At 34.1% G+C, this 27,076-nt stretch overlaps 1 protein-coding gene across 2 annotated transcripts in view; it reads right to left on the bottom strand.

The window, feature by feature from the left end:
- LOC136035020 (peroxidasin-like) overlaps positions 1–27,076 on the bottom strand; it is a 326,937-nt gene that overhangs the window by 278,373 nt on the left and 21,488 nt on the right. For both annotated transcript variants that reach the window (XM_065716607.1, XM_065716606.1), the window contains exons 3-6: positions 25,966–26,037; positions 16,842–16,913; positions 15,469–15,540; positions 6,367–6,438 (exon numbers count right to left, since the gene is read on the bottom strand). In XM_065716607.1, the coding sequence (XP_065572679.1) occupies positions 6,367–6,438; positions 15,469–15,540; positions 16,842–16,913; positions 25,966–26,037 (288 nt within the window). The remainder of the gene's footprint in view (positions 1–6,366; positions 6,439–15,468; positions 15,541–16,841; positions 16,914–25,965; positions 26,038–27,076) is intronic.

The following is a 27,076-nucleotide window of genomic DNA, read 5'->3' as shown; positions in this document are numbered from 1 at the left end:
ACATGACGGAGCATTGCAGAAAGAAAAACAAAAACAAAACAAAAGCAAAATATCAGTATACAACTATGACAAGGTAACTATAGTTCAAGAATGGAACAAGTCTCCAAGCATGACTTGAAATCTTGTGGTTGTGTTTCTCCGTAAGTTTAGCAACAGCTATAGTGGATCTGCGATGTGAAGACTGTTGATGAGTTCTGAATTGGGTGTCCAAATTGGATATCTCAGTAGGTATTTTGCGAAAAAGAAAAAAGTGGAGCAGATTTTCAATTTATGAACATTTCCAAGAATCTTCCAGAAAAGATAACTTCGAAGACCACACTGCCTTTCCATTACGAAAGTATAACAGTTCAAAACAGGGATGAAACCTTTTAATCGACAGTGAACAGATATAAAAAATTTTAACTGGATATTTCAAACACGGATACAGTGTTCATCATCAGCAGTAAAGCTCAAACTGGTTTACTGCTGATGATGAACTCTGTATATGTGTTCGAAATATCCAGGTAAAAAATTTTATATTCACTGTCGATTAAAAGGTTTCATCCCTATTTTGAACTGTTTTACTTTAATCTTCCAGAAGAGTGCAATGTAAGAACTGGGGGAGATCAATAGTGTTGTACAGCGTTGCAAGACACAGGTTATTAAAACAAAGCTTAGCAGGGATTATACCTTTGAAAATTATGGAATTTTGGGAATTGAATTTTTAATAAAAGAGAATTCCATATTCAGTTGTGCAATTTTTGGTGGTAGTAAGTGTCAAGTTTAAAAAGAAACAATGGTGAAGAATAAGATAACACCAAACAGCTTAATAATGCTATCCTTTGAAGGTGTAACTGTTTTCGGAACCAATAAGAGAGAATTCCATATTCTTAATAAAAGAGAATTATTAAAAGAGAACTTTAATAGAAGAAGAATAAAAAGAGAATAGCTTAATAAGAGAGAATTTCATATTCAGTTGTGCAATTTTTAGTGGTAGAAAGTGTCAAGTTTAAAAAGAAATAATGGTGAAAAATAAGACAAAACCGAACAGCTTAATGTTGCTATCCTTTGAAGGTGTAACTGTCTTTCGGAACCAAAGATTGTAGGTGTTTGATTCCTTGGTATTATAACAGTTTTAATCAAACAGTTCGTGGTAACGAACTGTAGTAAGGAGCGACCCGGCTCAATAGTAAACGAAACTCTAAAAATCGGAATTTTGATGCTAAAAGATACATCAAAAGAATCGGATTTTCATGCTGATTTTAAATATATAAGTTTCATCAAATTTAATCTCTGTCATCAAAAGTTACGAGCCTGAGAAAATTTACCTTATTTTGGAAAATAGGGAGAAACATCCCCTAAAAGTCATAGAATCTTAACGAAAATCACACCATCGCATTCAGCATATAAAAGAACCCTATAGAAAAAATTTGAAGCTCCTATTTACAAAAATGTGGAATTTTGTATTTTTTTGCCAGAAGACAGATCACGGGTGCGTGTTTATTTATTTGTTTTTTTGTTTTCTTTTTTCTTTTTCCCAGGGGTCATCATATTGGCCAAGTGGTCCTATAATGTCGCAAGAGGGCTCATTCTAATGGAAATTAAAATTTCTAGTGCCCTTTCTAAGTGACCAAAAAAACTGGAGGGTACCTAGGCCCCCTCCCACGCTCAGTTTTTTTCCAAAGTCAACAGATCAAAATTTTGAGATAGCCATTTTGTTCCTCATAGTCGAAAACCATAGTAACTATGTCTTCGGGAATGACTTGCTCCCCCAGAGTCCCTGGGGGAGGGGCTGCAAGTTATAAACTTTGACCAATGTTTACATACAGTAATGGTTATTGGGAAGTGTACAGACGTTTTCAGGGGGATTCTTTTGGTTTGCGGGGTTGTGTTGAGGGGAGGGGGCTATGGGAGAGTATCTTTCCTTGGAGGAATATGTCATGGGGGAAGAGAAACTCAAAGAAAATGGCGGAGGATTTTCTAGCATTAATATAAAAATAAACAATGAAAAAATAAACATGAAAAAGTTTTTTCAATTGAAAATAAGGAGTAGCATTAAAACTTAAAACGAACAGAGATTATTAAGCATATGAGGGGTTCTAAAAATACTTTAGCATAAAGGGCGAGGTATTTAGGAGGAGATAAATACATCGCTCTTTATGCTAAAGTATTTTTAGTAATTTCAACTACTTATTCTACGGCCTTTCTGATTCAGGGGTCATTCTTAAAGAATTGGGACAAAACTTAAGATTTAGTATAAAGAGCGAGGTATTAACAAAGGGACAAACCCCCTCATATACATAATAAAAATATAAGAATATAAAAGTTTTTTCCGTAAGTTAATTCTTAAGTTACGTATATTTTTTACTTATAAAAACGTTCGTTAAAAATTAAAAGTTCTAGTTGCCTTTTTAAGTAACCGAAAAATTGGAGGGCAACTACACCTCCTTCCCCACCCCTTATTTCTCAAAATCGTCTGATTAAAATTAAGAGAAAGCCATTTAACCAAAAAGTGAATTAGTATGCAAACTTCATTTTAATAATTTATGTGCGGAGAGCCAAAATCAAACATGCATTAATTCAAAAACGTTCAGAAATTAAATTTAAAAAACCTAGTTTTTTTAACTGAAAGTAAGGAGCGACATTAAAACTTAATGTACTTATTAAATCTGTACTTGTCTTCTTTTGGGATTCGGAAAAACAACTCCTATGCAGAATAGGGAATAACGGAATTTAGCTTTTAAAACTTACCAGAACAGATACCATGAAGAAATAATAATAATAATAAAAGAAAACTCATTTGCAAGGAATCCCGATTACAAGAGCTTTATAAAAACTGTTTTTCAGATTTTGCATCGTTTTGTTCTTCTAAAAAAAATAGATTTGTTCTTTTAGACCAAAGGCTTTATCTAGGGGACCCCCCCACTTTTTTAGTGATCCTTAAAAATGTAACAAAAATTCATATAAACAATTTTTGATATGTTATTTTCAGTTATTTCTTATAATAACTCCCCCTGAAAAAAATACCCCAGATTGCAGATTTTTCTGCAATCTGCAGATTTTGCCACTTGCAGATTTTTCATTGAAAGACAGTGCTGTTATCTTGTACGTCTTGCTAAATAAAATAGTTTTTATTTCTACAATTAACCACACAGAATAATTTCTGTTCAATTTAGTCTTTTATTTCTTTGCTTTTCTATATTTATTTACTCTTTTATTTATTTGCTATATCCGTTGTAATTTGGAAGTTTCAAAATTTTCACATGAGGTTTGGTGATTTTCTTTTTTTTGTGCTTTGATGTTCTTAAAATTCAGTTAATCATCTTTTTTTACTTTTCCGTTGACAAATATTTCTTTAGGGGAAAAATCACATTTAAAAAACAGTTGTCTCGTTTCTATACAATTTTTTAAAAGCTTTGCCTAATCTGTACTTTTTTTAAATTTCACGGTTCACTTTAACACTAAAATTTTATAGAAGCCCTACTATTGCATTGCGTTTTTTTTGTTTTTTTATAATTTTTTTTTATGTTGTAATATTCTTCTTCACTAATATATTCTTCCCTAATTATATTCTTGACTTCGCTAAACATACTATATTTTGCAAGGAATCTATTATTTAATTAAATAAAAAAAACAAGTTTTTTTAAATGAAAGTAAGGAGCAACATTAAAACTTAAAACGAACAGAAATTACTCCGTATATGAAAGGGGCTTTTCCTCCTCAACGCCTCGCTCTTCACGCTAAAGTTTGACTCTTTCTCTTAACTCTATTTTTAAAACAGTAAGAAACTTTAGCGTAAAGAGGGGGGCGTTGAGGAGGAAAAGCCCCTTTCATATATGGAGTAATTTCTGTTCGTTTTAAGTTTTAATGTTGCTCCTTGTTTTTTTATTTAATTTCTGGACGCTTTTGAATTAATGCATGTTTTGATCTTGGCTCTCCGCACATAAATAATGAAAACGAAATTTGCATATTAGATTGCATTGCCCTCCAAGTTTTTGATTACTGAAAAAAGCAACTAGAGCTTTTAATTTTTTACAAATGTTTTCATTGGTAAAAAATATACGTAACTTATGAATTAGCTTACGTAACGAACTTCTGTATTCGCATTTTTTTATTGCGTACATTAGGGGTTCAATCCTCGTCGATACCTCGCTCTTTACACTAAAGCTTAGATTTTGCCCCAATTCCTTAAGAATAACCTCTGAATCACAAAGGCCGTACAATAAATAGTTGAAATTACTAAAAATACTTTAGCGTAAGAGTGAGGTATAACGAGGAGGTAAACCCTTTATATGCGTAATAATTTTGTTCGTTTTAAGTTTTAATGCTGCTCCTTACTTTCAGTAGAAAAACCTTCTCATATTTATTTTTCATTGTTTTTTTCAAATAATGCTAGAAAATCCTGCACCCCCTTCATTGAAATTCTCTTCCCCCATGAGAAGTTTCTTCATGGAACCCCCAACCCCCCCCCCCCCCTCAATTCTCCCCCCTAAACCAAAAAAATCCCCCTGACTACGTCTGTAGACTTCCCAGCTACCATTACTATATGTAAACACAGGTCAAAGTTTGTAACTTGCAGCCCCTCCCACAGGGACTGTGGGGAATAAGTAGTCCCTAAAGACATAGTTATTAGGTTTTTTGACTATGACGAATAAAATGGCTATCTCAGAATTTTGATCCGGTGACTTTTGGGGAAAAATGAGCATGGGAGGGGGCTTAGGTGCCTTTCAATGTTTTTGGTCACTTAAAAAGGGCACTAGAACTTTTAATTTCCGTTAGAATGAGCCCTCTCGCGACATTCTAGGACCACTCAGTCGATACGATCGACCCTGGGAAAAAAAACAAACAAAAAAACAAATAAACACGCATCCGTGATCTGTCTTCTGGCAAAAAATGCGAAATTCCATATTTCTGTAGATAGGAGCTTGAAACTTCTATAATAAGGTTCTCTGATACGCTGAATCTGATGGTGTGATTTACGTTAAGATTGTATGACTTTAAGGGGGTGTTTCCCCTATTTTCTAAAATGAGGCAAATTTTCTCAGGCTCGTAAGTTTTGATATAACTGATCTTGATGAAACTTATATATTTAAAATCAGCATTAAAATGCGATTCTTTTGATGCAACTATTGGTATCAACATCCCATTTTTTAGAGTTTCGGTTTCTATTGAGCTGGGCCGCTCCTTACTACAGTTCATTACCACGAACTATTTGATGACAATTAATTACATCTCATTTGCTTGATGCTAAGTTGTAGTCTTTTTCTGGAACTAAAAAAAAAAACAAAAAAAACTGTTTTATTATGAAAAGTCAATAGTGACGCTTTGAAACAATCAGGAGTAGTTTTTTGACAAGTTAAACCTAAACCACCCTTAAACAACTTTGGATAGATTAATTGAGACCTGGGACTAATAGAAATTGGAATTTATGCCTCCAAGGGTCCAAACGTTTTGTGTCGTAGAGTTCACCGTTCTCAGTTATAAAATAGCCTAACAGTTCCTCACTTACATTCCTCGCTCCTGATTGGTCTTTCTTTAATTGCGGTATGAGAAAGCACGGTCATCTCCTTTACTTTAAATTTGCAAATTATTTAATGGAACTTCCAACTTGGACAAGTAACTCTTTTCAACAAAGAAAGTGTCGATTGTTAAACCCTGCTGGGGTTATTGAGAAGTGTATTTGTGATTTCACTACCGAATGCCAGAAGTCTTCCCATCTTTGGTCATTTCTGTTTGTCCCTTGTTCGTTTTTATGAAAGTGTGTTTTTATTTCTGTTGTCTCTTTTTTGTTTCTTGTTCTTGATTTTTACTCTGTATTTTCTGGGCTTTCTACCCATTTTTTAGTGATGGGTTATAAATAAAATGATGATTATAATAAGTCAAACCAATAACGAACACAATTTATCATTAACAACCGTTGGACTGCCGCTCTCCTTAAATCCCGTTAAAGACTAGAACTTCTTTTATGCTTTACAGAAAACTATAGTTTTTTTTTATCCTGCCATTTAAAAGGAGAGAAATACCATTCAAGCTTCCAGAAAAAAACACATTATTTTCTAAACCAGCAGATGCGTGACAATCAATTAAGTTACAGTATCTTAAATGGACATTAACATTCGAACAATATGTGGATTAAAAGTGAGAGAGAAGGAGAAAGGGACAGGAATAACAAAAGAGAAATATGGAGAAAGAGGGAGAGATAGAGATAAAGAAAATAAGAAGGAGAACTAAATTGAGGGAGAGAGAGAGAAATAAAGAAAGAGAGTGAAATAAAGAAAGCGAGACTGAAATAGCTAACTGTTACAACTGGCTAAATTTCGTCTTTTCCTTCTTGCCACATTTTCATCCAAATTTGAAACAAATAGAAAAGGGAATGTGCAAACTTACAATCTATTCAATTTCTTCAAAGATCTAAAAACACCTTTTGGTAGACTTTCGATTTTGTTGAAATGCAAATATCTGAAAAAAAATGTAAATTAGAAAGGTTCCAGGAAACCCCAACCACCATGTTTCTCTGCTTGCGGTTTCATGGAAATATTAGAGTTATTTTTTATATTTTTATTTCGTTTTTTTTTGTACTGTAATGATGAGATCTCTAAAATAGCCGACATTGAATTTATCCCAGATAGCCTGTATTCTCTGTAACTTTTCAAAAAAAAAGAAAAGAAAAAAGTAGAATATAAAACCGCCAAGTATTGTCTTGGAATAACTGTCGGCGAATAATACTATTTAAGAAAAAAAATGTAGTGTCTAATGCATTACCATTGTCGAAAAACAAAATGTGGGGTTTTTCAAGCTATTTTAGGTTAACACCATCTCTTAACAATCCGAAAAAAAGAGAAAAAGGGTGAGGCCTTATTATAAAAAATATACTGGTAGATATCGACACTTAAAATGTTGTTACAATGTCAATTACAACAAAGCTGTCTAAAAACTGAAACATTGGCGTTTTGAATTATTTTTCGTAAACATCAAACCTTAGCACTACTAAAACCAAAGAAAGAAAAAAAAACACAAAATGCTATTTTGGAAACTCAATTAACGAGTGGCAGCACATAAATGTTGTCATAATGAAATAATGCCCAAAACCTAAAACGTAAGTTTCCAAGCTATTTTTCTTCTTTGTATTAGACTAAAATGTTATTTTGAAAACTATCGACGATGTACGGTATTTTTCCTGTTTTTTTTTTATAAAGTTAGGGCATCTAAGTGTCTTGGAATAAATATTATGCCTTTATGGGGTAAAAAAACAAGAAAAGTAAAAACCCGCCAAATCTATTCCGGGAACAACATTTTCAGTGTTTTTACAATGGATAGATGCAATACCCAGTTTTGCAAAAGATATTTTTGTATTAAATATTGTTTCTTACACACGCACACAAAAAAAAACATGAGTAAAACATTACTATGGAAACTATTGACTTTCGGTATTCAAATACTTTTTGTCATGTTCATTGAGACAGAATGATTGTGTAATTCTCTCATCTACTTGTTACTAAGGTTATATCCAATGTCAAACTGATAATTGTTAGAGATTATCATGAAACCGATAGGATGATACAATGTGACATATTTTTGAAAAAAAAAGTCCGTTTCTTTTGGTGTTGAGTTATTTTAGTATTTATGTGCGTCATTGGCACCAACGTTTTAATAAAGTATCAGATAATATTTTATAACGTTGATGCATCAAAAATATGATAAAAAAAGGATGGAAATAGTTTTCAATCAATAAAAGTTTAAAAAAAGACCAATCCGACAAAAAAGAAATAGCCAACTCAGTATTTAGTCCCCCTGAAAATTCAACTGTCTATCCTAATAATATTGTCTTAATCTCTGAGAAATTGAATAAATTGGAAAAAAATAGAAAAGGAACAAATTTGATGTAAAAAGTGCATATAAGCTCAGTGAGTCAAATTCTACTTTTGACGTAAAAAAATAAACTATCACTGAGAAGTTTTACATACACACATACAGTTACATTACATACGAACCCCACGACAACACTGGCTTGCTGGGGAGAGGGAAGATGCGAAAGGTTTAAACTACGGTGGAGCTGGTTTGTTTTTGTAATCTAAACAAGAGCTAAGAGCTCATATGGCACTTGTGACGAGGTCGGAAGAGCCGAGAGCTCATATGGTACGAGGTCGGAAGAGCCAAGAGCTCATTTGGACGAGGTCGGAAGAGCCAAGAGCCAAGAGCTCATTTGGCACTTGTGAGAAGGTCAGAACCTAAAGTTAAACTTTATAGCACAAGATCCTTCTAAATATCAAATTTCATTAAGATCTGGTCACCCTTTCGTAAGTTACAAATACCTCAATTTTCAAAATTACCTCCCCCCTCCCAATTCCACCAAAGAGAGCAGATCCGGTCCAGTTATGTCAGTCACGTATCTTAGACAGGTTTCTATTCTTCCCATCCAGTTTCATCCTGATCTCACCGCTTTAAGTATTTTCTAAGATTTCCGGTCCCCCCAACTGCCCCCCCCAATTACGTTTGATCCGGTTGAGATTTAAAATAAGATATCAGAGTTACGAGGTCCTTCTAAATATGAAGTTTCATGAAGATCCGATCACTCCTTCGTAAGTTAAAAATACGTTATTTTTCTTATTTTTCAGAATTACCCCCCCCCCGCAATTGAGCGGATCCGTTCCAATTATGTAAATTACGTATGCAAGACTTTTGCTTATTTTTCCAACCAAGTTTCATCCCAATCCTTCCAATCTAAGGGTTTCCCATCATTTTAGGTCTCCCCACTCCAAACTTCCCCCAATGTCACCAGATCCGGTCAGGATTTAAAATAAGAGCTTTGAGCCACGATATCCTTCTAAAAATCAAATTTCATGGAGATCCAATCACCCATTCGTAAGTTAAAAATACCTCATTTTTTCTAATTTTTCAGAATTAACCCCCCCCCCAACTACCCAAAAGAGAGCGGATCCGTTCCGTTTATGTCAATCATCTATCTAGGACTTGTGTTTATTTTTCCCACCATGTTTCATCCCGATCCCTCCACTCTAAGTGTTTTCCAAGTTTTAGGTTTCCCCCTCCCAACTCCCCGCCCCCATCACCAGATCCGGTCGGGATTTAAAATAAGAGCTCTAAGACACGATATCCTTCTAAACATCAAATTTCATTGAGATCCGATCACCCGTTCGTAAGTTGAAAATACCTCATTTTTCTAATTTTTAAGACTTACTTCCCCCCTCCCAACTACCCCAAAGAGAGCAAATAAGTTCCGATTATGTCAATCATGTATCTGGGACTTGCGCTTATTTTTCCCATCAAGTTTCATCCCGATCCCTCTACTCTAAGTGTTTTCCAAGATTTTAGGTTTCCCCCCTCCAACTCCCCCCAATGTCATCAGACCCAGTCGGGATTTAAAATAAGAGCTCTGAGACACAATATCATTCCAAACATCAAATTTCATTAAGATCCAATCACCCGCTCATAAGTTAAAAATACTTCATTTTTTCTATTTTTCCGAATTAACCGGCCCCTTCTCCCCCCCCCCAGATGGTCAAATCGGGAAAACGACTATTTCTAATTTAATCTGGTCCGGTCCCTGATACGCTTGCCAAATTTCATCGTCCTAGCTTACCTGGAAGTGCCTAAAGTAGCAAAACCGGGACTTTAGGTTTTCCCCCTCCAACTCCCCCCAATGTCATCAGATCCGGTCGGGATTAAAAATAAGAGCTCTAAGACACAATATCATTCCAAACATCAAATTTCATTAAGATCCAAATACCCGCTGATAAGTTAAAAATACTTCATTTTTTCTATTTTTTGCGAATTAACCGGGCCCCCACTCCCCCCCAGATGGTCAAATCGGGAAAACGACTATTTCTAATTTAATCTGGTCCGGTCCCTGATACGCTTGCCAAATTTCATCGTCCTAGCTTACCTGGAAGTGCCTAAAGTAGCAAAACCGGGACCGACAGACAGACCGACAGACAGACCGACAGACAGACCGACAGACAGACCGACAGAATTGGCGACTGCTATATGTCACTTGGTTAATACCAAGTGCCATAAAAATGAACATTCTTTATTTACATCTGAAGCATGAGCAATACAGATGGGGGAAAGGGAGAGTAACTTACTAGACTAAGTGACAAGCTGCAGTCCTAGATGGGGCATGATTTTCGGAAACAGATCTTTGGTGATAGGATCTTTGGAAAAAGATTTTTTTTAGAAAACAGATCTTTTTGGAAAAAGCAGGTACCACTCATTCGTTCAGTTCTCGAAGATATCTGGCTTAATTTCTTTAAGGAAGTTTGAGTTAAGTTTGAGTAAGGAGGTTGGAAGTTGGGTTATTGAGTTAGAGTAAGGAGGTTGACCAACATCAAATTTAGTCGATGGAAGCAGAGGCGCCATTTGGACCAAAACTTGGGGTGGGCATGAACTCCATCTTCCCCCCCCCCCCCCCCGACTCACTTCGTGTCGCTTAAGAAAAAATGCGGGTTTTAGCAGCACATCGATCAAATATTCTAAGTAAAAACGCATTTTCAGCACCCGTGTGTTGCTTGGAAATGTACTGTAACCAAATTTGGAACTCAGCCACACTGACCTCTAAGATTAATTCTAACATCGAAGATTACAATCAACAAGGTTAAGTGATTAAACTGAAAGTGGAAAATTCAACCAGACTACAGGCTGACGTTCCTCAGCGAGAACCTTTCTTATTTAAGTAAACAATACGTCGATGAAAGTAACCTTCATTAACACGCTAAGGGTTGCAAACAAAATCTCGGTTTTCCTTCAGCAGAATTATTTCAGATCAAATATATTTACAAAAAGGGAAAACATAACAAGAGAAAAAATATTATAACACTCAAGGTAACAAGGGGAACCGCCGAGGTTTCATCTTTGCAGAATCATCAACAAGCTGGTTGTGGTCTAATTTTTTTTATTATATCCTCCTCTACAAACATCAAAAGGAGGTGACTAAGACAATCGTCTCCTGTTGCATACCGCAGGTAGTTTTTCACTATTTCTAAGCGAGAAAACGAACGCTCATTGCTTGCTGTTGTCACAGGAAGTGTGGCAGTAATACAAAGTACTTTAATTACTTATGAGTAAGCCACTGGTAATGCCTGAAGATGATCGACAATGTCTAGGAAGTTTTCCGGTTTTTTCTCCTCATCGAGCAGGAAACGCTTGGCAATACCAGCTTGAGATTCGAGCAGAATGTCTTCGATATCCAGCTCGCCGTAAAGAGCAGAGAAACGCTTGAGCAACTCTTTGTCCATAAACTTTGTCGAGCTTGGATCCAAGGCTTCGAGTGTGCGAGGCGCTGGCAAGTTATCTGTGAACCTTCTGTCAAATTCGGCTAGTATACGGTCGAAAGTCTCGGAGTGCTCTTGCTTCATTTTATCCGCCAAAGTAATAGTCCGATTTCCAGGTTGTATGAAGTTCTTTCCTGGCGTCAAAGTTGTCGCAAATAGTTTCAGATGCTTGGTAATCTTATGAGTTCTAATGCTAATGACTATTATCACTTTTATATTTACCTAACTAAAAAAGTTAATAGGGTTAATGATTAAAGTCTTCTACTTCTCTGTGCTCTCGTCTTCAGAGTCTTATTGTAGCGTTGGCCTACAATCTGTGGTTCGACCAGTAGAGGATGTCAAGCGTCTCTAACTTTCATAAGGCTTATGTGTCGAGCATAAAAAATATTTATTTACACATATGACACAGTAAATGTACATAAGAAAAGGACAGAAACAGAATATGAACTGACTCGAGTAATCTAAAACGGTGGCTTATATTCGCTAAAACAAGGAAATAAACATCGAAACATTTGACAGGAACTGACCTATTTTAATCTGTCAACTTAGAGGAATTACTGTAAACATTCAGAATTTATAATATTAATATAATCATCTAGGAAATGGGCATTTGACAGAACTCGATAATTTTATTATGTATCTAACCTACATTCAAAGTCTACAATGATTAATAGCAAATAGCGTAATTACCCCAAGGGTCGTCAGGTAATTACGCTCTTTGGTTAATATGCGTGCAGTAATTTCAAATCAATTGTACAGAATGGATTATGTTGGACATAATGGATTATTATGGCCGGCAAAGGGCCCTTTGTGGTTGAAGCTTGGCCCCCCTGGAAAATCTGGGGTGGGCATGTGCCTACCCCTGACCCAATGTCACCTCTGGATGAAAGTGATAATGGTAGCTGGACAGAGTTACTCGGGAGTAATGAAAAATTATGCATGAAGCATAACCTTTATAATTTTCAGTTCAGAACCGGTTCAAATTTCCGGTTCAACCGGAAATTACCGGTTCAAAAAGCCAAATAACAACTCAGTTCTAAAATTGGAAATTAAAAAAAATATATTTTCAATTTGTCACTTTTATTGTCAACATGCGTGAATGATGTCAAACTCATTCAGAATAATTTATCTTGCTTGAAGACAAGGCTTTGCTCCTCCCTCCTAAAGGGGTATCAAAAGCTTACTTATTTAAATCCAATATAATGATCAGTTAGAGTTAATTGATTATTTCTACAAACCAATTTAACCATAGTTGTTACAATTAATTATTTATTTACTCGAATTTTACTTTTCTGCTGGAGGGGCAGAGTATGTATAAGATGATCAGGTACAAACACCAAAAACAAGAAGAACAATAGGGAATTTCTCAAGACAGTGGGAAACAAATTAGAATGAATATTTCGGCCCTTTGTCCAAGGGCTGTCTTCAGCAATACAAAAATATATAAAAACTCATAATATATTATATATAATACTCATAACATTTTATATAAAAATATATAATAATATATAAAACTCAGAACAGGATAAAATAAATAAAACTAAAATGAAAAATTTTTCAAAACAGTCCCAGCATCCTTACCTCAGCGAAGTTCAACCAGAACACTTGATTCAACCAGAAGATGCTGGGACTGTTTTAGGACGCGCTCGGGAAAAAAAAAACAGAAAAAAATGCACAAAACCATACTTGCTTGGCGACACCCTCACTTTCAGCTTAGTGTTCAGTCATACAAATTGTGAACAATCCGAATCTTGAGCATTGTCAAAGCAGCTTGAAAACTGCATCCAGAGATTTTGAAAATGGTTATTGCAGATACATCCTTGATATTGACCGGTACGAGATTCGCAATGACTTTATCCAAGAAAAGACAAAACAGCCACTTGTTTCAGATAAAATTAAAAACAGTCGACGACGTTATTCGGGTTGCACGGTGCAAATCGTTGAAGACCGATTCCCTTCCCTGTTATGTTTTGTGTAGTAGATCTTTGGTCAAAAGCACTGAACGGGTCATTATGAAGAAGCACCGTTATCAATTCATGCGCCAACCGGTACGGGAAGACCCAAGTCTAAGCATGTATACAAAGCCAGTCAACAGTAGTGGCTTTTTCCAGTATTACCACTGCCTTTTAAGAGTATTTTCCCTTTATTGGTGGCTTTTACCAGTACTACCAGTGACTTTTACCAGTATTATCAGTGTCTTTTATCAGTATTACCAGTGGGTTTTACCAGCATTACCAGTGGCTTTAACCAGTATTACCCGTGGTTTTATCAGTATTACCAGTGGCTTTTACAAGTATTACCAGTGGCTTTTACAAGTATTACCAGTGGCTTTTACCAGCATTACCAGTGGCTTTTACCAATATTATCAGTGTCTTTTAACAGTATTACTAGTGGGTTTTACCAGTATTACCAGTGGCTTTAACCAGTATTGCCCGTGGTCTTTACCAGTATTACCAGTGGCTTTTACCAGTATTACCAGTGGCTTTTACCGGTATTACCCGTAATATCAATGACCTTTACTAGTATTACCAGTATAATCAATATTATCGGTGGCTCTTACCAGTATTACCAGTGGCTTTTACCAGTATTACCAGTGGTTTGAATGGTTTATCTACAGTGCAATGTATCCAATTGGGCTCCAAAAATTGACTCCAATGACTTGTGATATTGGACCCCAGAATTACCTGAATTTTTACAACCATAATTACAGGAATTACCAAAATTGCCGGAATACACAATTATCGGATTTCTTCATGGAGAAAATAAGTTTTTTCAACTGAAAGCATGGAGCAACATCAAAACTTAAAGTGAACACAATTTATGATGTATATAAGAGGAGTTTCCCTTTCCACAAGACATTGCTCTTTACGCTGAAGTTTTGAATTTTTGTCCGAATTCTTCAAGAACGATCCCTGAAACACAATGACTGTGTAGTTAGAACAATAGGCTTTGTTGGATCCCAAAGTGTTATAATTTAGATGCAAATAATGTGGATTTTGTGTAGAGTCAAGAGAGTTTAGTTAGCATACTACTATTTTACTCTGTTAGGAATTTCTAATGCTCATTTGCACATGTGAATGAAGCACATATCATATGGTTAACATTAAATCTGCTCTTCATTGCTTCCCAGCACAGAGATAATGTGTACCTTAATGCTTACATCCTTTCGAATAATGTTATGTTTTTTAATATAATTTTTATATAATATAATTTTTATATAAGTTTTCTTTTAAAGTGATATTACCTGACGTCAAACGGATTTAGACTAATAATAAAATGTTGACTCCAATGACTCCAATGACTTGTGATATTGGACTCCATAATTCCCAGAATTTTTACAACCACAATTACCAGAATTACCAAAATTGCCGGAATATACAATTATCGGAATTCTTCATGGAGAGATAGCCGGATTTCCTGGTATTATTTAAAAACTATGAGAAATTAAAATAATAAAAATAAGTTTTTTTCAACTGAAAGCAAGGAGCAACATCAAAACTTAAAGCGAACACAAATTATGATGTATATAAGAGGAGTTTCCCTTTCCACAAGACATTGCTCTTTACGCTGAAGTTTTGATTTTTTGTCCGAATTCTTCAAGAACGATTCCTGAAACACAATGGCTGTGCAATTAGAACAATAGGCTTTGTTGGATCCCTAAGTGTTATAATTTAGATGCAATTGTGTAGAGCCCAGAGAGTTTAGTTAGCATACTACTATTTTACTCTGTTAGGAATTCCTAATGCTCATTGGCACATGTGAATGAAGCACATATCATATGGTTAACATTAAGTCTGCTCTTCATTGCTTACCAGCACAGAGATAATGTGTACGTTAATGCTTACATCCTTTCGAATAATGTTATATTTTTTAATATAATATAATTTTTATACAAGTTTCTTTTAAACTGATATTACCTGACGTCAAACGGATTTAGACTAATAATAAAATGTTAATTGTGTTTTATCTTTCAAAACATATTTTTTGTAGTTTTATTTGCAGTTATTCTTATTATATCTTATTGCTTACAAATTGGTGCTAACAAGACTTGGGCCCTGCATTTTGCAGGGCCCAAGTCTCAGGTCCCTCAAGTGTTTTCAGCACCGCCTGCTGTATCTTATTCCTATAATATCAATGTATGCATAGGATACAATTACAAGCCATTTGGATTCTTATTTGAAAAATGAAATAAAAAGTTTCTTACAATTGTTCCAGGTTTTCCAAGGGATGCAAAGCATCTGAATCGATTTCTTTTATACGATTTTTGTATAGGTACCTAGAAAAAAGATATAAAATATAAAAAAAAATGTAAAATTTCACTATTGTATATTTAACTGACAAAAATAATTCATAAAAATTAATTGATAAAAAAAATGGATTGAGCCAATAATAGAATAATTAGAACAGTTCCGTGAAAAAAGTTCATAATACATATTAGTAACAAAGACAAAATGCATATTTTAGGTTTCTGATCGGGATCCGCATTTAGAAAAGCAATTGAACTACGATGAAATTTTACTTACTATAGCTGGAAGTTTCTGGATGGGTGCATAAAATAGAATTCTATTAATCTCTCTCTCTCTCTCTCTTTTTTTTCTCTCTATATCTGTTTCTATCTCTTTCTCTCTCCATCTGTTTCTATCTTTCTATATCTCTCTCACTCTCTACCTCTATTCTTTTGGACGTAGCCATATTCACCGTATTGATTTAGTTTAGCATTGATACCACAATTGACTAGTAAAGAGCAATGTGTCTCTCATAAAATATTTTTTCTGGCAACTTTACATGACAGGCGTTACTGTAGAAACCTAGGAGGGGCTGATTCAGTTGCAACAGAAAGTTCTACTGCCTATTTTTAAAGCAAATAGGACTCGGGATTGGCAGGACTAAACTGGCCCCGGGGACAGGGGTATGATTTATGCAAATTGCCATTGATCATAGCTAGGTTTTATAGCACTTTCGTCTGTAGTCCCAAAATAAAGGGGGCCCTAATATTATAAAAATATTTTCGATTCGTGACAAAGGCCCGAAAAAATACAACAGTTTTTTTGCCCATCGGTTTGGAAGCTATATCCTTGACTCCTTGGACCAAATTGACCCCAATAGACAAAAGAAGATTAAAAGACTATTGTCTTACCCAAAATGGTACCTGAAAAGGGCCTCTTATTTTCTGAACAGCTTAAAACTTATATCATTTATTCTTTGGGCTAAGGGAACCCTAGCGCAAACTATTGAACCACTTGTAGAAATTAGTTAACTCGTAACTAATGGTCGGTTAGTTCAGAAACAAATGGAAGAGCATTCCCTGTTTTAGCTTCTAATGAGAAAACGTAAGCCCTGCCACATCGTCTTTTCACTCTTTAAATCTATGGACAGCTATTGAATGCACGGTCTATAGGCATTCTCTTCAGATATTTTAGAACATTTCTGCTAAAGTATCTTCATGGGAGGGGAGAATTAGTCCCCGAGGCCTCACCCTCGTATTGTATTGAACCAAATATTGAATTATATAAGAAAATGAAATTATAAAATTATTTAGCTAATAACGAGGCTAGCTAACTATGTAGGAATACTTACAAGTACTTTAATCCAGTTAGACCATTGAATACTCCATTCTTTAAGTGGTTTACATGATTGTTGTTTAGCAGGCTATAAGAAAAAAACATATGCATTAGAAAAGGGTTATGAAAAACATTAAAAAAACATTCTTAAGACAGGTTTATATAAAAAGACCCCGAACGGAACCTACTTCACAGTGGACAAAAGGAATCCTTAATAGAATTAAAAGACCCTAAAACAGAAAGTTTTCAGGAACAGAAAATCTTTAAGTAGGATGTGGAAAAGAAAAACTAATTTACAAGGCTCTCAATAGTCTTTTACTGGGTATAATATCCATAACTATTAATTTGTAATTTAAAATCTCTAACAAATTCGAAAAAGCTCTGTTTTCAAAAAACTGGTAGCTTTTCCAAGTACTTCAAATATAAGCAAATATTATAAATTCGGTTTATTTGAGCTAATTTTACTGCTAAAACTGCAAAACAATAATTTTTGTTCATTTTAAGTTTTAATTTTGGTCTTTACTTTCATCCAAGGTGCTTTGTATGAAAGAAATCGTTTTGTTCATTTTATTTTTCTTAAATGTAGGCAATAAGTATTTTTGTCTAAATTGGGCAATAAAACTAAGAAATCAATATGATTTTTTGTTAAAATAGGGCATTAAATATAAGTTTTACTTTCTACCTCTCTTAAACTTTAACTTGAATCAATAAAAAAAACAAGTTTTTTTTTAAGTGTAAGTAAGGAGCGATATTAAAACTTAAAACGAACAGAAATTACTCCGTATATGAAAGGCTCAATGCTCTCAACGCCCCGTTCTTTACGCTAAAGTTTGAATCTTTCTCTCAACTCTACTTCTTAAAACAATAAAAAACTTTAGCGTAAACAGCTGGGCGTTGAGGGGGGAACAGCCCCTTCATATACGGAATAATTTCTGTTCGTTTTAAATTTTAACATCGCTCCTTACTTTCAGTAAAAAAAAAACTTTTTTTTAATTTAATTTCTGAACATTTTTGAATCAATGCATGTTTTGATTTTGGCTCTCCGCACATGAATAATTAAAACAAAATTAGCATATATTTATTTTTATGGCTAAATGGCTTTTTCATAGTTTTGGTCGGACTATTTTGAGAAAAAAGGAGCGGGGGAGTAGGCCTAGTTACCCTCCAATTTTTTGGTTATTTAAAAGGGCAACTAGAACTTTTAATTTTTTACGAACGTTTTTATTAGTAAAAATATACGTAACTTACGAATTAATTTACGTAACGAACTTCTAAATTGGTATGTTTTTATTACGTATATGAGGAGATTCACCCTCTCGTTAATACCTTGCTCTTTACAAAAGCTTAAATTTTATCCTAATTCCTTAAGAATGACTCCTGAATCAAGAATAAATAGTTAGAATAAATAGGCCGTAGAATAAATAGTTGAAATTAATAAAATTACTTTAGCGTAAAGCGCGAGGTATTAGGAAGAGGAGAACCCCTCATATGTTAATGCAATTATAATTTCTGTTCGTTTAAAGTTTTAATGCTGCTCCTTACTTTCAGTTGAAAAAACGTTTCATATTTACTTTTTCATTGTTCTTTGAGAAGAAGGCTTAAAAATCCTGCGCCCCCTTCATGGAAATTCTCTTCCCCCATTACAAATTTCTCCATGAAAAGTTCCCCCCGCATAACCCACTCCCTTCAACCCCTCCCCCACATCCAAAAAATCCCCCTGAAAGCGTCTGTACACTTCCCAATAACTATTACTATATGCAAACACTGGTCAAAGTTTGTAATTGCAGCCCCTCCCACGGGTACTGTGGGGGAGTAATTCGTCCCTAAAGGCATAGTTATTAGGTTTTTCGACTATGCTGAGTAAAATGGTTATCTCAGAATTTTGATCCGGTGACTTTGGGAAAAAATGATCGTGGGAGGGGGCCTAGATGTCCTCCGATTTTTTGGTCACTTAAAAAGGGCACTAGAACTTTTAATTTCCGTTAAAATGAGCCCTGTCACCACATTCTAGGAACACTGGGTCGATACGATCACCCCTGAAAAAAAAACAACAACAAAAAAAAAAAAAAACAAATAAACACGCATCCGTGATCTGTCTTGCGGCAAAAAATGCAAAATTCCAGTTTTTTGTAGATAGGCGTTTGAAACTTCTATCAAAGGGTTCTCTAATACGCTGAATCTAATGGTGTGATTTTCGTTAACATTCTATGACTTTTAAGGGGTGTTTCCCCCTATTTTCTAAAATAAGGCAAATTTTCTCAGGCTCTTAACTTTTGATGGGTAATTCTAAACTTAATGAAACTACTGTTACAAAAATTCCGTTTTTTAGGGTTTCGGTTACTATTGAGACGGGTCGCTCCTTACTACAGTTCGTTACCACGAACTGTTTGAACACACGCAAATTCTTCGCGTAGGTTTGAGTCCCCAAATGTATACGTATTATTACTGGTATGTTTGAGAAGTTTCTGATAGAATTTCAGTTAAACCTAATGTATCCTCCTTGATTAATATTAAACATAATACGTTTTTTAAATGAAAGTAAAAGAGCGACATTAAAACTTTATACGAGGATAAATTATTCCGCACACGAGAAGGGATACCCCTTCTTAGCTCTACCACATTCTTTACTCCAAACATCTATAATGCTATGCTATAAGCATTTTTGAGTGCAGTAAACGCGCAGCTAATTGCCTTGTAGAACACGTGAATTAAAAATTGTGTTGTTCAGAATAAATGCAAATCAATATGCTCACCCCTGCGGTAGTAGTGAGGGCTCACTGCTTCTAAAAGCACACATAGCCGCTACTCTTTTCTTCCGTAATGGTTCAAGAGAATGAAGAGGATTAACGGCGATTTCCTCAAGACGCAGGTATTATCACTTTTCTTCAAGATGCAGGTGTTTGTTGCATAATAGAGAATGTTTTTTATTGTTTAAAAACCTAAGGGTGTAAGGAAAAACCTTCAGGACCCCTCCCAAGTAGAGATATTGTCCAAACTAATCATAGCCAAATATTTACAGGTGAAGACGATGTAATCTTACGTGACTTGTTTTGGTTCCGGGGGATCTTTATAATCGGGCGAAAGCTGGTTTTGAAGGTCAACGATACATGGCATGTTAGATCTTAGAGTAAACTCACCTCAAAACTGAAAAAGAGTTCAATGCGTCAACATTTAGGATATCCTTCTTGGCTTATTCTTCAGTAATGGATGCTTTTACGATATCGGATATTGAAGGCACTAGCAACGATGAAAGGAAACCTAGAGTGCCTAACGCAGCAGTAGAATGTTGCAATTACAAGGGGTTGTCAGTAAGCCTATGATGGACGAGATGTTTACCGGATAGGTAATAGCACTAAGCAAATTCAAGTCGGAAGAACAGTTACACTTTGGAGCAAAAGTGAATATAATGCATATAAAAATATTACAAGACGGAATAAATGCATTAGTGAAATATATTGAATACAACGATGTGAATTAATCATTAAAAAGGAGTGAGCCTGTTGGATATTTTACTAGCGAGAAAGAGTCTTCATAAATAGCGACGAAGACCACACTGCATTTCCATCACCAATATCAAAACAAGAAGAACAATAGGGAATTATTTTTGTAACGCAGTGGAATTCTAATTTGAATGGATATTTCAGCCCTATATCGAAGGGCTGTCTTCACCAAAACACAAGTACATAAAAGGAAAAAACACAACAACATACAACCAATAAAACTAAACGAAATTTTTACAATAGTTCAAGCATCTTTACGTCAGCATGTTCAACCAGGACTGATAAACCAAGTGAGGTGAAACAAGGCAATTCATTGAAATTAAAAATGAATAATTTAAACATGTTTTTATTGCAAATCCTGCCTTTTTGGCAGCTTACCTCGAAGGTCTTTTTGTAACTGGTTCTGAATCAATGTCTATTGGTTTTTTAACAATATTTTGTAAGATCCGTTTTAATTAAATTTGTGTTTAGCGCATTAAGGGAAAATTTCCCCTAGTCTCTGTTTAAGAAAATATGATCATTCAAGGTTTTATTATTGATACCATATTTGCACAACGTATTAAATTCATCCAAGTTGTCAGAAAACCGTATTTGAAATAATTCAGCAGCAGCTAAGGAAATTAGGCTAAAATTTTCAGAGAATGTTAAGGGGGGTATTAACGGGGATTGTTGAAAAGAGTATCGGCAATTTGAATTTCCCAAGAAATGCTGAAAGGGTTGTTGAACTAAATCGAACGGCACTATGTGCATCCAGGTTGTCAAGAGAGCGTATCTGCAATATCTCAGGTATATCTCAGGCAATATCTCGGGCAAAGAATATAAATTAACAGCTTAAAGGGAACCAACTGAAAATTTGCGCGAATATTGAACAAGAAGACCAAGTATATCATGAAAAGAGAAATCGCCAATGCAACAGCACAAACACAAAAAAAAGTGACAGAAGGAGAAAAGGAAGACTATTTTCCTAAATTAGTTATTAATATAGACCAGCACTTGAATGAGGCCTTATCCCTACTTATCCATACAATCACAGGGGTCAAACAGCATAGCCATACACAATCAACCATAAAGAATAATCCATTGACAGGCAGTTATGTCGTCAATAAGTATAAGTCGTCATTTACCAAACAATAGAAAAAATAATATAGACAAATAATTCAGAGGCAACAACTCAACACAAGGGCTCATCAGGAGAATACACTGGCCTATATAGGGTTTCGCCACTTTAAATTCTCTACCCAGCACAGTGTTGTGGCTACCACAGAATATCCATGGCATCCCCGTGTCAGGCATCACCCCCAAAATACATGCCTATGAAAGAAAAAAAAAAGGAAATGTAAAACAACCAAGTAAAACCAAAACAAGCTTATCCTGTTAACATATCCCTCTTTTTAGCAACAATTAGAAACACAATTCAAAATAAATGGCGCTGCGACAACATTTCTCGAACCTCCGAAATTAGTTGAAAATTTCTTTAAGTATTTCTAGATAATTCTTTTGATATTTATTTAAAAGTTCGTTATAATGAAAACTAAATTTTTTAAATTGCCAAGTTAATTTTTTTTGCAGAAAAACCTCTTGATATCAATTTTTGGCTTAAGATTTTACATCTATTTTTAAAATCAATATAATTACTACAAATCCTTGCATAACGAAGTAACTGTGAGAAAAACGCTGAATATGTGATATTTGAGTGTATATTACTTTCAGGGAATGGGAAACTAATCACTTCAAAATCAAAATCATCCGTTTTATTATACATTTTAAAACTTAATTTATTATTAACACAAATATTAATATTTAAATCTAAGAAATGATCTTCACGACCAGCGCCATGACTAGGCTCAAGAATAAGCTCTGATGGATATATATTTTTAGAAATATCAATGAAATCCTTATAATTTAAGACCAAAATATCATCTAAATATCTTTTATTATTGGACAAAACATGTTTTAAATTAATTGGATTATTCTTATCCATCATATATTTATATTCTAGTTGACTTGAAAACAAGTCAGCTATAAATGGGCTGGCATTCCCCCCCATGGGAATTCCCACAATTTGCTTGTACAAATCACCCCAAAATATTATATAAGTATTGTATAAAACAAATTCTAATAACTCAAAAATCATATCCAAGCTGTAACATCTCAAGTTAACTGTAGTATTAAAGCAATTTGTCCATATAGTTTTTTTATTAAAAGTGTCTATTTTTAAGAACCTTTTACTAGATAAGAGGAAAGATTTCTTGATAACAGTCTTTAAATTATCAAACACTACATTAAGTGATAAATTAGTATACATTGTCGCAAAATCGAAAGACTCAATTCTTTTAGCTTAAACCATTGTCAAAAAATCTATCACCTGCAGTGAATTATTAACACTCCAATATGGATTAAAATTCGAAAATTTTTTAATACCAGAATAATAGGTTTTAAGTTTATTTACAATTCCCTTTAAAATTAAAGAGAGGTCAGTAGCAGCAATACGGGTTGGACATTTAGCTGCTCCAGCAATAAACCGTGGTTTAGGGAGATTCTTATGAAATGTTACGGTCCAATATAGGAAAGGGAACTTTTTATCATTGTCATTTATTTTAATATTAAAATTTTTTAAAAAGTATTTCTTCGGTCTTTTCAATTAAATTCTCATCCTCTATATTTACATTTTCGTAAACATTAGTTGTGCATAACTCCCTTTTTAAGATATCACAATACAGCTTCTGACAAATTATGGCAAAATTATTATTAGCTTTATCCACTGGCACAATTACAAATTCATTCTTTAGATTAGCAGTTGCTTGTTTAATCTTCGCATTATAAAATAATGATTTAGTGTTACTATTTTTTAAGTTAGAATACATTTTATTTCTTATTCTACTAATAATTAAATTCTTCCAACTTTGAAAACTCTCTTTATTTTTATTCTCTTTTTTACACCACTTATCAATAAATAAATCAAAATCATTTTCCAAGCCATCAAGAACACTCGATGGTTTCAGATGATGAGACAGACGGAAATTAGCCCCTTTATTCATTATGATTTGAAGATCATCTTGCTTTATTATTGACAAGTCCCCTGTTATAACATGTTTGTAAGTAGGATTTACAAATGGGCCAAGTTGCTTACAATTAAAAACCGGTTTCCAATTTATATCACTATCTAATCTTTTTAGTATTAAATTATAATTAAAAATAATTTGCCCCATAGTTTTTGAAAATTTATAAGTTAAAACTGGACTATCATTATAATTCAAATTACTAGGAAGGGCCTGTTTCACATGCCGCTGATTTAAAATTTCTGGTAAATTAATATCTTCAATCTGCTTACAAGTGAAATTAATAGGTAAATATAATCTGTTATCCTTATTACTAATCTTATCGAACTTTTTCTTTTTTGAAATAAATTTCGTTTTAGTTAGAATGCAAATTGTATCACTTATTACTTTAAAATTATAATCAAGAGCTGTATTCTTCTTAACAATCCAGAAAAGTTTGATTAAACTCCTCTTGTATAAATTATTTAGACATTTTATTACAGAAATCATACCCCTAGATTCAAGTAGCTGGCATAGATCTATAGAAAGCATATGTACATCTAATTCATTTTTTCTATTATTTTTCCTATGTCCTCTCGATCGTTTTTTACGTTTAGTAGGAAAAGTAAAAGAAGGATGGTCCATAAAACCATCAATACATTTAACAACAACATGAGACATGTCACCATATTTTGCTACACGATCATTTAGCCCAAAAGGATAAGCTGTACCAAGAGTATGGATCCAGAAATCCTCCTGTTTACGTAGTCTATTATTCTTCTCTTCTTTATTTAAATTTTCTAATTCTAAATTTTCTAAAATTGTGACAGTTATATCTGATATGGAACATTTACCATTATTACAATGTTGAACTAGATTGTTATTAGTTTTTTCGTTATTAACTGTTGTCTTATGTCCAGAAAATCTTTTATATATATTATTAGTTGTTTCTCCCACATATTGTAGGCAGCATTCAAAACATTCTAATAGGTAAATTACATTGGTTGTTCTACAATTAACATTACCACGTAACTTACATGCAAAATTTTTATTATACAATGTACTCTTAACAGAAGTCCGTGGGACAAAATGATCTTGGCAAAGAAAACAACGACTTTTACACAAGCTACCCTGAATAAATAAATGAAACGTAAACCAACAGAAATAGAAGTAGAAAACGAATAAAAATTGTTTTCTCTGTTTAGATACAAGTTAAATTGAAGTAACATTTCGATTAAAACAAATATCTGTCTTTCTGTATGTCTTTTAACTGAACAATCAGCTAAACTATTCAATCTTAGATAATAATTAAAAAACACAAGTTTTTTCAACTGAAAGTAAGGAGCAACATTAAAACTTAGTTAATATCTTGCTCTTTAGGATAAAGTTTCGAATTGTCATCCAATTCTTTAAGAATGGCCCCTGAATCCCAAAGACTCTTTAATTGGAATAATTAGATCTTTTGAAAGTACTAAAAAAAAACTTTAGCGTAATGAGCAAGGTATTGACAAGAGGGCGAACCCCCTCATATACATGATAATTTCTGTTTTAATATTGCTCCTTACTATCAGCTGAAAATACTTCTTTTTTATTTAATTTCTGATCGTTCTTAAACAATGCTGGTAAATCCGGCGCCCCCTTCATTGAAATGTCCCTTCTCCCATGAAAACTTCCTCCATGGAAAGATACTCCCATGTGAGCCCCTCCCTCCGAACCCCCAAACCACAAAAAAATCCCCTGAAAGTGTCTGTACACTTCCCAATAACCAGTAATATTTGTAAAAAATGGGCAAAGTTTATAACTTTCATCCCTTCCTCCAGAGACTGTGGGGAATTAAGTCATCCTCAAAGACATAGCTATTAGATTTTTCGACTCTTCTGAACAAAATAGCTACCTCAAAAATTGGATTAGATGACTTCGAGAAAAATGAGCGTAGGAGGGGGCCTAGTTGCCCTCCATTTCTTGGTCACTTAAAAAGGACTCTAAAACTTTTAATTTCCGTTCAAATGAGCCCTCTCGCGATATTCTAGAACCACTGGGTCAATACGATCTCTCGGGGGATAAAACAAAAAAAAAGAAAACAAATAAACACGCATCTGTGATCTTTCTTCTGGCAAAAAATACAAAATCCCTCATTTTTGCATATAGGAGCTTGAAACCTCTACCAGTAGAGTTCTCTAAATCGCTAAATCTGACGGTGTGATTTTCACTAAGATTCTATGACTTTTAGGGGGTATTTCCCCTTTTTTCAGAAATAAGACAAATTTTCTCAGGTTCGTAACTTGGTGCATAAGACTAAAATTGATAAAACTTATATAATTGAAACCAGCATAAAAATTTGATTCTTTTAATGAGTCTATTGGCATCATAATTCCGTTTTTTAGAGTTTTGGTCATTATTGAGCCGGATCAAAATGACACTTGTTACCACGAACTGTTTGATTTTCAGCCGAATTTCTTTTAACTATCCAAGAACTTTCGCTCCCATTTGTTTTTTTTCCCAAAACATAATTTCCAAAAATGGAACACAGTGCCATTTCGTTGTGGAGTGACCTAGTTCGTTACTAGAAAGGACAGTGGATATAAAATTTTGTCTAGCTTACAGTGTATTTAGGTTCTTCAGTCTCTTGAAAGCGTTGACACCAACGTGTTGTATTTTATTGAACCGTAGATCCCTAGAATATAGAAATAAATAAATCATCAATAAATCTAAAAATAAACCAAACGTTTATATTTTAAAAAAGATATTCAGTTCGGGACGAGAAAGATCAACTGTCAATAGTAATAAAAAGAGAACAATGGATTTCAATAAGTTTGATAGAAATTCAGGAAATATACAAAATTTTGAAGACTGTGTTGTTCTGTGTTTCCATGGCTATTAAAATTCATATGCTACAATAAAATGGGGATGGTAGACATAAATTAGCATCTCAGTTAAAGCATCATTTTGAAACTTTATATTGTGGCGGCCTTCCTTGTGATGAATTAAAAATAACATTATTAGGAGTTAGTGTTAGTAATTGAAAGTTAATAATAAAGAGTACGGATGTTGAGAGGCGTACTTTGAATTTTAGTTTCTTTTACAGCTCATCTAGCGTGAAGGGCTATACAACAGTAAAGATTTCTAAAAGGCCAACGTATGATCAAAAGGGATTCCTTCAGATCCACCTTTTCAGATCTTGGGAAGAGTCAGATACTGCCTGACTAATCAAATTGTATGCATAGCAAAGTATCCTTTTTATGCTATGAAAACTATTTTAAAAAAACGTTCGTCTATTTTAGTTTTAAAAATCTGTCTCGACTATATTCTGAGAAAGTCAGATTTTTTTCTCATTTCAAAAATCCAACAAAAAACATCAAAATTTCCCCTTTAATTTTCAAATACACATTTCCCCCTCCCGTTCCCCTCCCACTCACTATATTTTCCTGCTCCCACTCACTATATTTACTTGAATTGGCACTCCTGTAAATAAGAGCTTAATAAAAAAATAAAACAAAGACAGTGCATTTAACTGTAGCTAAGTGTGTGTTTATTATTTCACATTGAAAAATATCTAACCCATGTCTGGGATTAGATTAAAAAAAAACATAAAATATAAAGAGATAAATAGATAAAACAGAGACAAAAGAGGATAATGACATAAAACGTGGAAGAATCACTCCTCTAGGGACTTAGTCAGACAATAAAAGCTTGACAGGTTTCGAAAAATCAAC

Source organism: Artemia franciscana, chromosome 13, assembly GCF_032884065.1.
Source record: "Artemia franciscana chromosome 13, ASM3288406v1, whole genome shotgun sequence".
Lineage (NCBI taxonomy): Eukaryota > Metazoa > Arthropoda > Branchiopoda > Anostraca > Artemiidae > Artemia > Artemia franciscana.
Note: the sequence above shows the minus strand (reverse complement) of the source record. Positions and strands in the feature narration are given on the sequence as shown.